This window comes from Epinephelus fuscoguttatus, linkage group LG2, assembly GCF_011397635.1.
Source record: "Epinephelus fuscoguttatus linkage group LG2, E.fuscoguttatus.final_Chr_v1".
In the NCBI taxonomy this organism is placed as follows: domain Eukaryota; kingdom Metazoa; phylum Chordata; class Actinopteri; order Perciformes; family Serranidae; genus Epinephelus; species Epinephelus fuscoguttatus.
This window is the reverse complement of record NC_064753.1, coordinates 11,175,846-11,191,243: the sequence shown is the minus strand read 5'-3', so window position 1 is coordinate 11,191,243 and position 15,398 is coordinate 11,175,846. Positions and strand designations below refer to the sequence as shown.

Sequence of the window (15,398 nt, the reverse complement as noted above, 5' to 3'; positions counted from 1 at the left end):
TGTTCATCTCTTTGGTGGATTTTGAAGGTGTAGCTTTAGCCTCACTCTTATAGCATTACATTGCTACATATTTAGGACTCCATTTCACAAAAATTTTGTTCTAAACTGAGCGAGCAGGAAACATTAAAAACCAGCCAGGGATGGCATTTTTAACCAATGAATGAAACTATTATTAGCATATTAGCTACAGCTGATAAAATCTGCCAGCGACTGTTGTCATTTCAAATGGAAATTCTGTCAGTTTCTGGTCTGAAATAAGAAGCCTACTTTTGTCCTCTTCTTTCTGAAATCAAGGGCGTATTGTGTAAGTGATTACATGAAAGAAGAGGAAGATTGACAGGCATAGTAACAGTAACTAAGGGGGGGCAGGGCTTCGAGAATGGTCAACTGAAGACTCAATCATAAAAGATGCATGATTGCAATGTGACTGTGGAATTAAATGGTTCAAAATAACGTCGGGAAGTGGTGAGAAGTGGGTATCATGCTCTGCTGTCTATAGCATCAGCGTTCCTTAAAAGTAGCTATGAGCAAAATTATCCCATGTTTAATCAGTTGCTTCTAAACTAACAAATCTACTGAAAAGGTTTTGTGAGATTAATATTTATTTTCATCTTCACCATCTCTCACTTTGATTTTTGTTTACCAAGAGGAAAAAAGTACATTTAATTTCGGAAAAATATCCTAACTGCTTGTCCAGAGGTTTCAGAGATAGGAAAAACCCTATCTTTTTTGTGTCATATCCTGTCTCGTACCCCTATCTTATCCGAACTTAAGAAATCCTAACTATATTGTCCACACCAGTGCTTTACCACTTCAATACACTGCTTTTTACCCTCACAAAAAAGGACCACCTCAAGTACTCATTGCATTTTAAGATGCATCTCAACAAAACAGCTTACACAAGTCACAAATTCATATTTTCAGAACTGGGCATATAGCCCTTTGGCTTTGCTCGCTTTTCTCTGAACCCTCTGTACAGTACTGAAGTTGACTCGTCAAGCTCCAGGCTCCACAGAGAGTGACAGCATACTGATTCTGGTCAGGAGAGTCTCAACCAGGTCTCAATAGAGGAAACATTTTTTGTACCAAAAACCCTAAATGTCACCCTAAATTGTGATAAGGTAGGATTTCAGGTTTAGGATGTTTCTGTAATGAGGCCCTAGGCCCTTTTCTCTGGGAGGCTGTGGCACGATGAGGAAGGCAACACAAATTCTGGGCCAAAACAGCAAATCAATACAAGATGACAATGAATTAGCAATAGCTATAAACCATATCAGTCCCATACTCTGTATTGGAACTATGTTAAATTGCATCGTCTCTATCAAATAAAATGAATAAATGAAATAAAATAAAAAGTAGTTATTGTGTTCTAATATCTAAGTTTCACCAAAATCCTCAGAGACAGACAGTATAGTGTAGGTGGTGGTAATTCACAGACGTAGCATAGTTTGTGTGTGGAATGCACCTCAGATTCAATCCAAAAGCTCCACTCTGTTACTGAGTCTACTGGGGCAGGTTGTGTAGGCTACGTGTTATATCATCTATTATGCAAAAAGTCTTAAGGGCAACCTCTTATAGCACAGTGTCTTATTCTGCTTGATCTCAAGTTTGTGATCCCTGTACGTTTCCACCAGAGCAGATATCTCCTGACAGCTCGCTGGAGGGCAAGTACATGCTGGATGGGATGTTTGTTTTCTTCATCTGTTCTTTGTCTCTGCGTAGACTTTTCCTCCATCCCTCTTCTGCTCCTTTTATGATGATTTTCTTTTCCTCCGTGCACTTCAGTGTTTGATCTCCTTCTCCTATTTATATCTGTGTGCCTTTTCCTCATTTCTCTCCTTCTCATTCTGCTCCTCTGTTTGTTTCTGTCTCTGCTTTTCCTCTCCTGCCTCTGTTTCAGTGCTCTGTGTCCTGTGGCGGAGGAGTCCAGACTCGGTCCATCCAGTGTCTCCGGCAAGGTCGCCCCGCAGCTGGCTGCCTGCCCCACCAGAGGCCTGTCACTTCTAGGGCATGCAACACACACTTCTGCCCTGCTGCTCCCCTGGCTCCAGCACAACGCCCCGGCCGGGTCACAGCTGCTGCACCAACACTGAAAGGTAAAGTCGTCTCAGAAGGAAAGACAAATTCATCCAGTTTCATTCCCTTAGAAGCATAAAATTACAGCACTGTTTAAAGTTTGCACTCCCTGTTTTGGGGTGTTTTTTTCTGCACATCTTGATGAATTCTTCCCATAGTCTAGTGACAAGTAGCCAAAGTGAATTTAACAGTAAATGGTCCATCTGTACGGTATATGTTTGCATATATGTTATGTTATTTTTAGCCAAGTGTGGCTCCAGGGATGGCAATGTAATTCAGTCCACCACTTTGGCTCTTGACTTATATAGGATGGTTTGCCATGAGAGTTTGTGCAGACGTTCATCCTACTGATGTTTCCTTTAGCGTCACCGTTTATGGTTTTTAGTGAAATATCTCCACCACTATTGGATGAAATGTCTTGAAATTTGGTACAGATAGTTATGTTCCCCTCAGGATGATTTGCAATAACTTTGACAACTTTTAATTTCAATCTAACGTCATCATCAAGTCACATTTTTGGTTTGGTGACACTTTATTCTGTGAGAAAATACCTGGTATTTGTCAGACAAAAACAACCAATTTAAAGATCCACCTTGGTTTCTGGGAAATCTGATGGCTATCTTTCTTTATATCCTCAGTGTTTCTTGGCAGAACAATCAATTTCCAAAAAAAATTAATTGAATATAAAAGTGAATATAATCATCAGACTGGCACTGCCAGATGAATTCACAATTGTGACTTAGTCTGGAACCTCTTGGTTCATTTTCAATCTCCAAGGGGGCATTATCAATGGCCGTAGATCAAAATGCTTCTGGATGCAATTGGACAGACCTACAACTAAACAGACCAATGAAATGTGACGTAGCGCAGAGCGACGGACAAATGTAAATGCAGAGCTGCTCTGTAATGGTGTAGCATCAACATGTCTGTGAATGAGTGTTTTTGCCATCATAATCCGAAAATAGTATCCTAACAGAAAGTTCCACATCAGCTGAGCCATCTCCGTTGTTTGTTAAAATGCCTCAGTGGCGCTGCTCTGCATCATGACATGTTTTGCATAAAGTGTGACATCGTATGAAACCTGTCCCATTTCACATAAACAATTGTGATTGGCCGGACCTGGGTCTGGTTGGCTTAAATTTGTCTGAACAGAAGGAAGACCAGACGCATCTGCCAAAGCAAATAAAATATGAGCTCACAGATTCATCTGGTTCTGGGCTATGTATTCATGAGCCGCAGCTTTGGTTTGAACTGCTACTAAAAATGTGCCTTATTTTTTCTTTTCTCTGCAGATGAACACTGCATGGACCATTTCAGCTGGTGTCATTTGGTCCCCCAGCACGGTGTTTGTAACCACAAGTTCTATGGACAGCAGTGCTGCAAGTCCTGCTCCAGCAAGAGGCAATAGAGCTGTGATACCTCTGAGTCTGTGGCTTGGGGCCTCTGAGGGATACAACACCACAGAGGCCATTTGGGGGCCATTACACACAACACACAGAACTGTGCTCAACACTTGTGTGTTTTCTTCCTGGAGTACTTGACTAATGAATCTTGAAAAGAAGTAAAAGAGAAAAAAACATGGACTCTTTTTGTTAGAGAAGGCAGTGTGGCTGCTGATGCTCATCTGCCAAAGCGGTCAAGTCATGTCATCGATCACATCGGAACTGGAAAGACAATGCAAATTACAGAGCATCTGAAGACTTGTTGATGTAATATATATGTCGTCATTTCGTTGAGCATTTTCCTTTTGAAACCTCTAAAGCTACAAGCCATCAAGAGAACAGGAAAGGACAATAGTGTTTTAGCTTGCTTACATGTATTTTTAAAGACGTCTGGTTTCATACGCCTTTATTTAAGTTATTATGGTTCGTAATATATGATTGTACATTTTGTCAGGTGTACAGTGGATCTGTGACATGTTATTTCTATGTTTGGATGTACCATAGCATTGTGCCAGTCACCCTTGGATCCACATTATGAGATTTATATGAGGCATTTGTAATCGATAGTGGGATGCCTTCTGCACTTCTCCTTCACACACTCTCTGCTTGTTATGTTTACTGCTGCTGAATCATTTGGAACAAGCTGGAACACAGTTCGTCCTGCGCATTCCATTCATGTTAGCGCTATAAAAACATGCCTGTCTGTGTACGTAAAACATTTTATCCAGTCACATTGTAAGTGGTCGCTCTCCTGTATGGTTATGGTAATACAACTTGATCATCTACCTGTCTTTTCTTTTCTTTCCTGCATACTCTCTATCAATACAGCCACAACGAGGGGAATCATGCGCTGCACTGTCTGCAGTCCTGGAGGAGAGGAGAGGTAGGGTGAAGAGGGAGAGAAGAGGATGATTGCAGGGTGAGCGTGGGTGCAGTCTAGATAGTATGAGGTTTTGCTTTGTTAAGAGAGAACAGTGTAGGTGTGTTCTCTGCAGGAGTCTGGTCAAAATGCAGCTCTGATGTGAGAGTCTTGGCTGGAGGACTTCAGATGAGTGATGACACAGTCACATTCAGTTTGGTGTTAATCAGCCACCACCTGAGCAACAACGTAGTACCTGACCAACAGGACAGAAAAATTAGCATTGCACTTTGTTCACAATAATCAATCAAGAGATAACTTTAGATTACTCATCATGTTCCACACATCCATAAGCATCCTTATTCTCTATCATGTCAGTCTCTCAGTAAGCACTGAGCCAGTGGCTTGCTACTCATAAGGCGTCTAGACATCTTAAAAATTTCTATTAAAAAAATAAACAAACATTCTTTCACTGTCTAAGTTCCTTTCAACGTGAAATAGGACTTAACCCTATGATAAAATGTATTTATTAAAACGCTAAAACTGTTATATTTGACCCAGAAGTATCAAAAAAACATGTCAATCAAAATTTTCCAGTTGTGTCTTTGACATCTAGATGTTTTTTTTGTTCCTGTAACACACCACAAGACAATGCTTCCTGGGCTCTGCAAATTTATTGAACCATTATTTATATTCAGCCTTTATTTATACAGGATTATATTGATTTAAATGCTGGAAAAAAAGAAACGTCGTTTGGTTGAGTTGAGATGTTGGCTCAAATTCCCTGAAACATACCAAATAATAATAAAAAAAGAAATATTTTGGGCTATATTTGTTTCAAAGAACTTACAAGTAACAGTAAATAAGTAACACAAAGCTTACACAAATAGAAAAACATGAATGTGTTTTGTGTGACATTGCATGATTAAAAATGTGTTTGTGCTCCCAGACACGTGTCCTGGCTGAAGTGAAATAAACTTTTTGTTATACACAAAGTATTCTTTTACATCATCTGACAACTGGAGCCAGGAATTATTTTGCACCTTTATTAGCCAACAATCAGTCTCAGCATTGATACGCCTATTTAGTTAAACAAACCAGCTCTTGATGACACCCAATAAGTAACCAGTACACACAATTAGTACAGTGACTTGTAAAATAATATGCTAAATTTCTTTAAAACTACTCTGAAACTGTATCTCATTTTAAAAATCCATACAAATATGCTAGGCTATGTAGAAATTCAAAAACATATTTGGAAACCAATTATTTGGTCTGTAATATACAGAAAATATTTGTGAATCTTTAAATGATTTGTAAATGCTTTGGCAAGCTGGTTTCTTGATCCAAAATAAAACAGCAAAAACAGACAAAACACATTTGTGAGTCTTATTTTATTAGCGTATAGTTTAATTTACTTTTTTGATTTTCTGAAACAAAATGATCCCATCATGAAGAACCCAGCATCTCTTGTGGCTCCTAGAGCCCAAGCCACAGATTTTTACCTGACTCAGTTCCTCTCAGCTCTACAGAGCACTTTAACTTTACTGTTTTGATTCATTCGTAGTGCTCTGATCAGCGTTTTCAGCAGGCAGCAAAATAAACTCAGTGATATACTCACTGTATACTCCCTGCTCTGCACCAAATGGCAGAAAGTTAGTGTCTAGATGATGAATATAGTGGAAGCTGGATGTGTCTCTGCAGTGTTAAACCATATTATCTTTTTAAAAAGCTGCATTAATTGACTTTTTGGCCTACATGAACACAGCATTGAGAAATTACCACCTTATGAAGTTGAAGTGGCCAATGTGTGAACAAACAGTGGCTTTATTTATGCATGCAGACATAGAGCAACACTAGCATGCATTTGGAGTGGTGTCTGTGTCTACATCACTAACGTAAGTCCAGTATTCTCCTTTAAGCTCATTTGCTCCTCACCAACACCAAGAAATAAATCATGCTCTTTATCCTCTATTAAACTCAACTCCACTAGTCGCTAACTTTGTCTGTCTATAGTTTAGTGCAAGGTAGGTGATGTAGAGTTACTTTATCAGAGCTTTTTCACTGAAAACAGAGCAGTGACAGGGTCTGATTCCCTCCCACTGCTCATTAAAGTTGTAGTGATTCCCTGTCACTACATTAAAGTTGTGGACTTTAAAACCGAAACAATTAGCTTGAAGTCCACATGAAACAGCATTCTGAAACAGGATAGACAGGTGGGATATATCGTTGGGTGGAATTTGATTTGATCTGATTGTTGAGAAGTGGATGTGTCATGACAGTGAGGCCCCTCAGATTATTGACCTATGGCTAAGTCCCGCCCTCAAACGTGATGAGCCAATCACAGTGCGTATAGCCATTCCCATACACTCGGACATTCTCTGCCTGGACGTCCATTGAAATGCATTACAGAAAGTCAGTTTTGTTCAGTTTTATGAGCTTTTTCTCAGATTTGAAGTTTAAAAATGGTCAAACAGTGTGCATGGGGTACATGCAACTCCGACACAAGGTATCCTGAGAGGCTGGGTGACGAGGTGTATTTTTTTACCCTTTCCTAAACCACATCTCAACCAAGAAAAGTGTCTCCTTTGGATAAAGTTGTGCGGTAACATTCGACCACAACATCAATTCAATGTGAATAAGATTAACAATGATGTCTACATCTGTTTAAAGGAAAGTCAACATCGTGTTTGAGGCAACATATTGTCACTTTGCTGGAAAGAAATATAAAATTATCTTTAACATCTCTAGCTAACGTTAGCTAAAGTTAGCCAAACGTTAGCTCCTAGCTGCGTTGTTCATCATGTCACCTTGTTTGCTGGGAGCTCATTAGCCTATTTTGTTCTAGTTTTTTGTACTTTGGTGATCGTACATCATTGTTAGCTGTTGTCCAAAGGGCTCCAGTTAAGCTAACATTAACTTCTGGAGCTTAGCTTCATTAATTTATCTGTAATTGCAGTGATAACAAAGGTTGGTTGATTCAGTGTAAATACTGTAGCACCAACCTAACGGAGAGACACTCTTGGTAAAGATGGTTAAAAGGCCGTTATCCTTTTCTCATATTCTGAGCCAAAAACCTTAACTTCAGTGGAACAATGCTGATCCTCTATCTTGTTGTCTATCGAGATGCAGCTCACAAGCGTACACTGACCTGTAAATTTTGGCTTTTAATTTAAGCTTTTCATCGACCTTCTCAACATGATGAATATATCCCTCCAATGCGTAGTTTAGGTCCTTTTGGTTACTTCTCAATGACATCTGATTGTTATGTCTCCAAAAATCATCAATTGCCTCCTGTGAAATGCCGTGTACTGTGACACCTGCCATAGCGCCAGTCACTGAATGTTGATAGTTTGTCCAAGTGTGTGGAGGAGGGCGTGGCTTAGCCATAGGTCAATTGCTGAAGCAGTCCACTGTAAAATGTCTCGTGCACAATTTGGAACTGTCACAGATACCACTTCATTGGGAATATATTCCAGCCAGCAGGGCAGTGACCACAGGATTTTGGGGAAACAAAGGCAGAGTGACATAGAATGCTGTTGCTAGCAAGCTATCTTAGGGTGTGTTCTATTGCATGCAGTATGCACACAGTCGGGACATACCACTTCCTCATAATGTTACGCCTCGAACTTTGACTCTCTCACTTTCATATGTGTTACCATAGCGATAAAACATAACGCTACTCACCGAGCTTGCCAGAGACTGTAGGTCCACTTGGAGAGCTCTGATGTTATTATTTTGCAGTAAGTTATAACTGCATACACTGTAGATTCTAACATATGATATTCATGATAGTAAAATTACATAGGCTATGTATTTTTTTGTCATTGTTCTTAAATACTTATACACTTTTGTTGTTATTAATGATTATTTTATTCAATTAAACAACTATTCTGGGCCAGAATAGCCAGAAAAGCATGCTGGCTTGCATACTGCAAAATCTGACTGGATGTAGTAGAACATCCTAGTATTTCTGGCATGCTGCATTTGACATACTATGTAATGGGACATACTAAATCTTTTTCTGGCATACTATATAGTACAATAGTATGGGTACTGGAATGTACAGTCTCTCTCAGCTCTGTATGGCTAACAGTGGTCCAGACATTTTCCATAGGGGTGGCCAGATGGGGGCACTGAAAATCCTGGAGTGGCACACCAAAACAGAAGCCATTCAGGTACTAGCTTATACGCTAGGTGAAAACTATGTCAATATGAGAGTTAACAAAATTGCATAGTGATATACTTGGGTTCTTCTTATTCTGATTCTTCTTCTTACTTTACGATGAATTTCACTAATTATCTGATGTGCACAGACTAATACTGGTACGGTTAACACCAGCAGAGTTCCACCACAACCCTGTTTTGATGTGTTATGTATCTGTTTATAGGTGATGGGATTCATTGTTCCTCATATAGGCTGGTTGTCCTTTTCCATAAAAAGACAAATACAGATTTAATTTGAAGGAGTTTGTTGATTGTAAGAAACATTTACTTTTACTGGGGTCAAGCCTTCTCAAGGTTAGGGGAGACTTGTACCCAAAGATCCTGTTTTTATTCAGGCACCTTGAGGTGAGAGTTCAAGGGACTTTGAAAATGCCACTTTGGAGCGTAATTATGCTCCCTTCCCAACAAGCTATTCTGACCCCCTCTTGGTGCAGATTGATTGATGGGTGGATGTTACGATATTATTGGATTTGCATATAAGAACGCAAAGAATGTTTATTGTGTGTGTATATATATATGTATATGTACATAGGACCACAACATGACCAGGTATGTGATCTACAAGGATAAAAAGGACATTTTTCATTTCATCTTAAGATAAAATAAAATGCTCCATAGAGCTGAGGGTAACCAGTGGGTTTACCAGTACAAAAGACCCCTTTCCAGATTACACATGCTTATTTAATTCATTGGTGTAAGTTTTGTATGGCATCAGTGTTATCTCATATGCTAACGTGTTTTGCCCTCCCTGTGATCACAGTGATTATCATGCCCAGTTAGACACACTGCCACTATTTATCTGGCCACACAGTGAGAGAATCTTCCTGCACTTCATTGGCCTCTTTGGCAACTCTAGACATTTGATAACTTTTTGCCCCTCTGAAAACTTTAATAACTTGAAGCGTGCTGAGATTTATGCTACCAAACGGTGTTTTTCTTACAGTGATTATTCCACCCTTTCTCGCACTGCGGGGGCAGCTATTGCTCTTTAATCAACCCGTCTGCATGAATCATGGAGCCCGGAGTCCCCACATCGTCTCGGCTGCATGCTGTTTACCGGCACGCTGTGAGCCAGACACCACAAGCTGGGGCCCACGCACATACACACAAATATGTCAGTTCGGCTAACATACACAAATATAACGTGTTCATTGAGGATCAGGCTGGCTGTGAAGGTGTGTATTTACTGTGCTTGAGTGTGTGTGGGTGAGAGCATGCTTGTGCAATTTGGGTGTGCACGCACATTTTGCATGCTTTCCCGGATGCTTGCCTGTGTTTGCTGGTTGAATTCATGCATTTAGTGTGTGTGTGTGTGTGTGTGTGTGTGTGTCTTAAAGGGAGAGAGAGTGTTTGTACAATACATATGTATGTCCCTACAGCCCAGCTTATGATGTCTACCTCTCAGTGGGGCAGCAATTTTACTGCTGAGCCGATGTGAGAATTTCTATTTCTCCATCCTGCTTTCATTTCCAGATGGGACTCAATATCCCCCCTCCATATTGGTTTGTAATGGCATATTTTGATTATCTTAGCATGGGGAGCCACATCAACCCTAAGTATTACTGCAGCTGAGAAATAAAGAGACCAAGACTGGAATAAAGAGACTGAAACTGAGGGGTGTTTTTATTTGGTGTTCTCGCTTGAATTTGGATCTGTACCCACGTGTAGGGCTGGGTTATGAACCTCAATACTTTTTTTTAGTGCCTCCAGAAATGTGTTTGTAGCATCTAGTATTGAAAACTACCACATGTTGGTATCAAATGCTTGCTCAGACTTACTGTTAACCTATTCTATGAACAGATATTTCCTTATTTACGTCACGATTTTGGTTATTTTGGATCTTATTGAAGTCCAGTAATTTGTATGGCTGCTGATGTAGACAAATATGGTAATATCTCTCAATGTGAGGTTTCATAAAACATATTGCTTGGGTACTGGTACTGAAAAGCAGGAGCAGTTGTCACTGGTATTGCAAAACAACCAGCTCTACCTATGTACAGATGGGCGGTTAGTTGGTTGGTCCACCACTTTGGTCCTGACTGAAATATCTTGACAGCTGTTGCCATAAAATTGCCTTCGGTGAACCTCTGAAAATGAATCTGTTGCTATCATGAGGTTGATATTTTTGGTTTTTAGTGAAGTGTCTTGACAGCTATCAGACGGAACACCATAAAATTTCTCACAGACATTCATGTCCCCTTCAGAATAAATTGTAGGTACTTAACTTTCCTGATATGTAGCACCATCAGGTCGAAACTTGTCCAATACTTTAAAATCCCAACAAAAGCAATGACATTTTTATTTTGCTGTGGACAAGATTATCTTGTAGGAGAAGATTACATAGTTCATGAAAAAGGAATGTAAAACAGGAATTTTGAACAAGATTAAGAGGGCTGAGGGGTGTGTTAAGGCACAGAGGCGGTTTCAGCTAAATGCTATAGCAGGATGCTTATATGCTCACAATGACAATGTTAACATGCTGATGTTTAGCAGTTGTAATCCATGATCAGCATTATATTTTAATACATTAACATGCTAACTGTTACGTCCCCGTTTTAGCCCGGGGGTGAGGGGAGTAACATATAAAATGTTTACTGGGTATTTTCAGCAGAACGAGAGGAGAGCAGGTCAACGTTAACTTAAAAATGGTTTATTTACAAAAACAGAAGATAACGAAAACGTAAAGCAAGCTGCTCCAAAACGAGTAGCTGGACCACCTAAAACACACAAGCAAAGAAACGTAAGTTTGGGCCAACAAAACCGCTACTGGAAACAACACTCTCCCTTCCACACCAAAAGAGTACCCATAGGTCTTTCAACGCGAATGCTTCTATGAGAAAACACACAGCTCTGCTGTCACAGTCCACTGATGACTAGTTCACTCACAACTGGTCCACTGACCAACTGGTCCACTGACCACTGGTCTTAGCCACTCCTTCCGCTTTTATGCTCCCCATTTCAAGTGGCTTCAGGTGTGCTTAACCACTCACTATGGATAATTGAGGGAGAGGCGGGTCCTGGAGGAAAAAAGGGAAGGGGACAAAAAGAAAAACAGCAAAACAGGCCTGCGGCCGTAACACAAACACTTTCGAATTAGCACTACCCTCAAAGTATGGCTGGAATGTAAGACAGTGTATTGGAAAGTTGAATTGAGATCCAGGATGTTAGTGGCCATCAGCTAGATGTAATTCCTAAGCGTGCAAGAAACGTTGAAATATGAAGTAAACATGTTTCAGCTATACTGCTAAAGTTTATGTACACAGTGTATTTTTAGCAGTTTTATACAAAAAATATAAAACAACCTCAACTCACTCAGGACATGAACTTGAGTCTCCTGGGTGAAAGACCTGTGCTTAACCCATTCAGCCACCACAACTTCCTACATTGACTCTCACTCTTCCTACTACATCAACTGACTTTCCAGCAGAACGACCTGAAGACAAACTTCTACCATGAGCGATCAAAGATAGCTTAGACTTTTGACACTTAACCTTTTGATCTCAGAGAATATTTATGTTTTTTTTTCTCGTAAATTGTCATTCATAGTTTGTACATTCGTTCAGCTTTGTTGTCAAATGCAGAGCAGAATGAGAGAATGCATCTAAAGGATCTCAGTGTAAAAGACATTTGACATTGTGACTTAAAAACAGGCACTAAAGACTAAAAAATATCCTCCCAGTGAAACTACTGTAACAGACACTGGCAAGTAAAACAAACACTGAAAAAAATGTGTTTTTTCTCATAAGTTTACCACTTTACTCTCAGAGAATAGCAAACTTTTTCTTGTGAAATTGAGATTTTAATACTGGAAATTCTGAGGGTTTTTTTTACCTACAGTGGCCCTGATCTACCCTTGTACATTCCAGCTGTTCTTTAAGTGTAGTGCTAATTAGAAAATAAACATAATGGATTATACCTACTGAATATCAGCATCTTAATGTCATCATTGTGAGCATGTTATGATGCTGATGTTAGTATTTAGCTGTGACCACTGTTGTGCCTTAGTAAATTCCTCACAGTGCAGCTCTTAGTCCTTTAAAATTCCTATTTCACCACATTCTTCCATGAACAATATAATAACCTTCTATAAGAAAAGCTTGTCTAAAGCAAAATAAGTGCAACAATTCACCCTTTTTGGAAAGAGGGTACACAGTGTGCACACTGAGCCAAAGTAGATGCCCTGGGCTGTCAACTCCAAAATAGGCCTGTCTCTCTTAATACCTTCCCTACCCAGACTGATCGATGCAGGTATTTCTTTCCTGTTTTCAACATGCTCTCCAGGTCCATCTTTTTTTTCTAGTTGGCAAAGCACCAGTCGGTCCAGCTGTAAGTCAGGGCCGGCTGTTATTTCCAGCTTCGACATCCCTCTAGTAGCCGACTGTCAGACAGCCCGGCTAAGACGGCCGTTTGTGTGCGCTTGGCGTGCAGTGAACCTTGATAGGACCCCTCACAACTGACAGTCAGCCTAATCACATCTTAACAGAGTTCTATCTTAGTGTGTGTGTGTGTGTGTGTGTGTGTGTGTGGGTTTGGGTGTGTGTGTGGACTGAGAGAAAGTGAGAGTGATCTCTCTATTTCTTGCAGGGCTTACTATGAGGGCAGGCTTCAGAACAAGTGAGATCTGTCATATTTCAACGCCACCTCTCCCATCAGTACCTCTGTATCAAGCAGAGTTCACCGAGCGCGTGCCCACACATACAAAAAGATAACAGACGCACACTCTTATCCCTTTCTTTATTTCCCCCCCTGGCTTTCTCTCACCCCTCTCTTTCTCTCTCTGTCTCTCTCACACACAGACAATGTGGCTGGCTGCACAGGGGAGAGCCTGGTATTTGCTGCAGGGTGATTGCAGGTGGATCACGGCATTGGCAGGGCTTTAGAGGTGTGCAGTTGCGTGGGAGTCGCAGTGTGGGGCTCATTTGTTGCTGCCAGGCGTCTCCTCCAACGTTAAGAGATCTGCCCCCTCGCAGATCTCCGTGATTAACAGCTCAAAAGACGACTGACAGCTCTGCGTCAAACCAAGCCTTTGTGCCTCTGCCACGCTGGGTGATTTAAGAGTCGGGTAAAGACCTGTGGATATCTCGCTCGCGCCTAACTAAACCTCCTTGGCTCTCCTGAACCCTCTCCCTGATCCTTGCCCATCACACGCTCCCAGCCTGCCTCTCATTAGCCTCCTCCTCTTTCCATCTCCATCTGTTTTACATCTTCCTCACCTTCTTCCTGCCTCTCCTCTTCGCTGCAGTGCCACGACCATCCTCGATTGCTTCAACCCCCATCGTCTCCATCACCTTTCTCTCACTCCTTTCATCTCATTACCTTTGCTTATGCTTTTGTAAACTCTGAAAAGTTTGTAGTGTTTGGCTTTTGGGAGCACCCAAATCACTTTATAACCCCACCTGCTGTGTGTTTTCTGTCTGCAGCGGGTGTCATCTGGGAGTCAGCCACAGCTGGTGTCTATGCAAGTCTTCAAATTCAGTTTTAAAGGTACAGCCTCTTCCTCTCCTGAAGCGCACACAGTGTATTTCTTAAAAAAGAAACACATCCTTTTGACCCTGCTAATTTGACCCTAAATTAAGAACCTGTTCTCATTAATTAGTTTTTGCTGAGAGAACATTGCACTGTCTGTTTGTCACACTGCAGCTGAAGCAGCTCTGTTCCCTGTGGTTACTTGAGCACCACTCTCACAAAATATATTCCACCTGTTCCTGTTTTTACACTTTATCGACCACAGAAATGTACAAATATACTAATCAGTATTACAGACCCTTTTTTCTCATCCTCCCATGGCAGATAGTTATGTTTCAGAACCTTGACAGTGGACGATTTCATTCTTTGTGCTCATACGAGCTCATTTTCTCTCTCTCCCTCTCTCTCTGGAGCATAAAGGTGGACATACCAGCTGGTTCATTGAGCATCCCCGCTCAGATCCATTGAGTAAAAAGCTTTTACTTAACGTATTTTCTCCTTGAGGCTATGAATATTATTGATCTGTGTGTTTGCTGCAACTCTCTCTCATCTATCTTCCTTTGAGCAGCCGGTTTCTCATCATTTTCCCCTGAAATGTAAGAATTGATTAGGATCCTCGGGGCCCTGTAGGCACCAGCTGTAGCCGTGCCCACCTGCCTGTTAACCCTCCGACCTTGAGGAAACGGCATCCAAGTAGCTGCAAAAGGAGCGTGCTCCCCTGCCTGTGTCTCTCCCTCTGTCTGCCCTTGTTGTCTTGTTAAGATTTGCTCTTGTTGTGTTTGTTTGGTATGTATGTGAATTAATCAATGTAAAGCATAGAGCTCATCCATTTCATTCTCAGAGGAGTTGATGTTTGTCACACCACCCCCTCCCCCTCCTCCCCGGAGACACATTGCTTTGCTTGACATCCATTTATTCATATAGAGCCATATACAGTGCAAGTACACACTATATACACGTATATGAATGTGCACACAGGCTAGCTTTGAAATGATATCCTGCGGTGTTTGACAATGGAACCAGCTTTAAGCTGCCACACACACTGAAGGAGCTGCTGTACAAATGAGGTACACCACTGATGAGTTCCTCGCCTGGCCACCAGAGGGCAATGCTCACTCAGTAATTCCACAGTGGTGTACTTTTGTCTTTCTCTTCCTCCACATTTTAAACCACATTTTAAATGCAAATTACAAACAACAACATAAACAAAGAAGAACAACAGCAAAATAAATCATACTCTCTAACACCTAAGATGTATGCAAATAGATTTCCCTTGATTTTCTCGTCTCCACAAACAAAAGCATTGACTCCTCTGACCTCTGTCGCCC

General features: G+C 40.9%; 1 protein-coding gene across 1 annotated transcript in view; it reads left to right on the top strand.

Annotated features, from left to right (window-relative positions):
* The window catches only part of adamts18 (ADAM metallopeptidase with thrombospondin type 1 motif, 18), an 80,343-nt gene extending 75,482 nt beyond the window's left edge, over positions 1–4,861 (top strand). The window contains exons 23-24 of the mRNA XM_049592795.1: positions 1,901–2,096; positions 3,369–4,861. Of these exons, the coding sequence (XP_049448752.1) occupies positions 1,901–2,096; positions 3,369–3,484 (312 nt within the window). The 3' untranslated portion in view covers positions 3,485–4,861. The remainder of the gene's footprint in view (positions 1–1,900; positions 2,097–3,368) is intronic.
* The last annotated feature ends 10,537 nt before the right edge of the window (positions 4,862–15,398 follow it).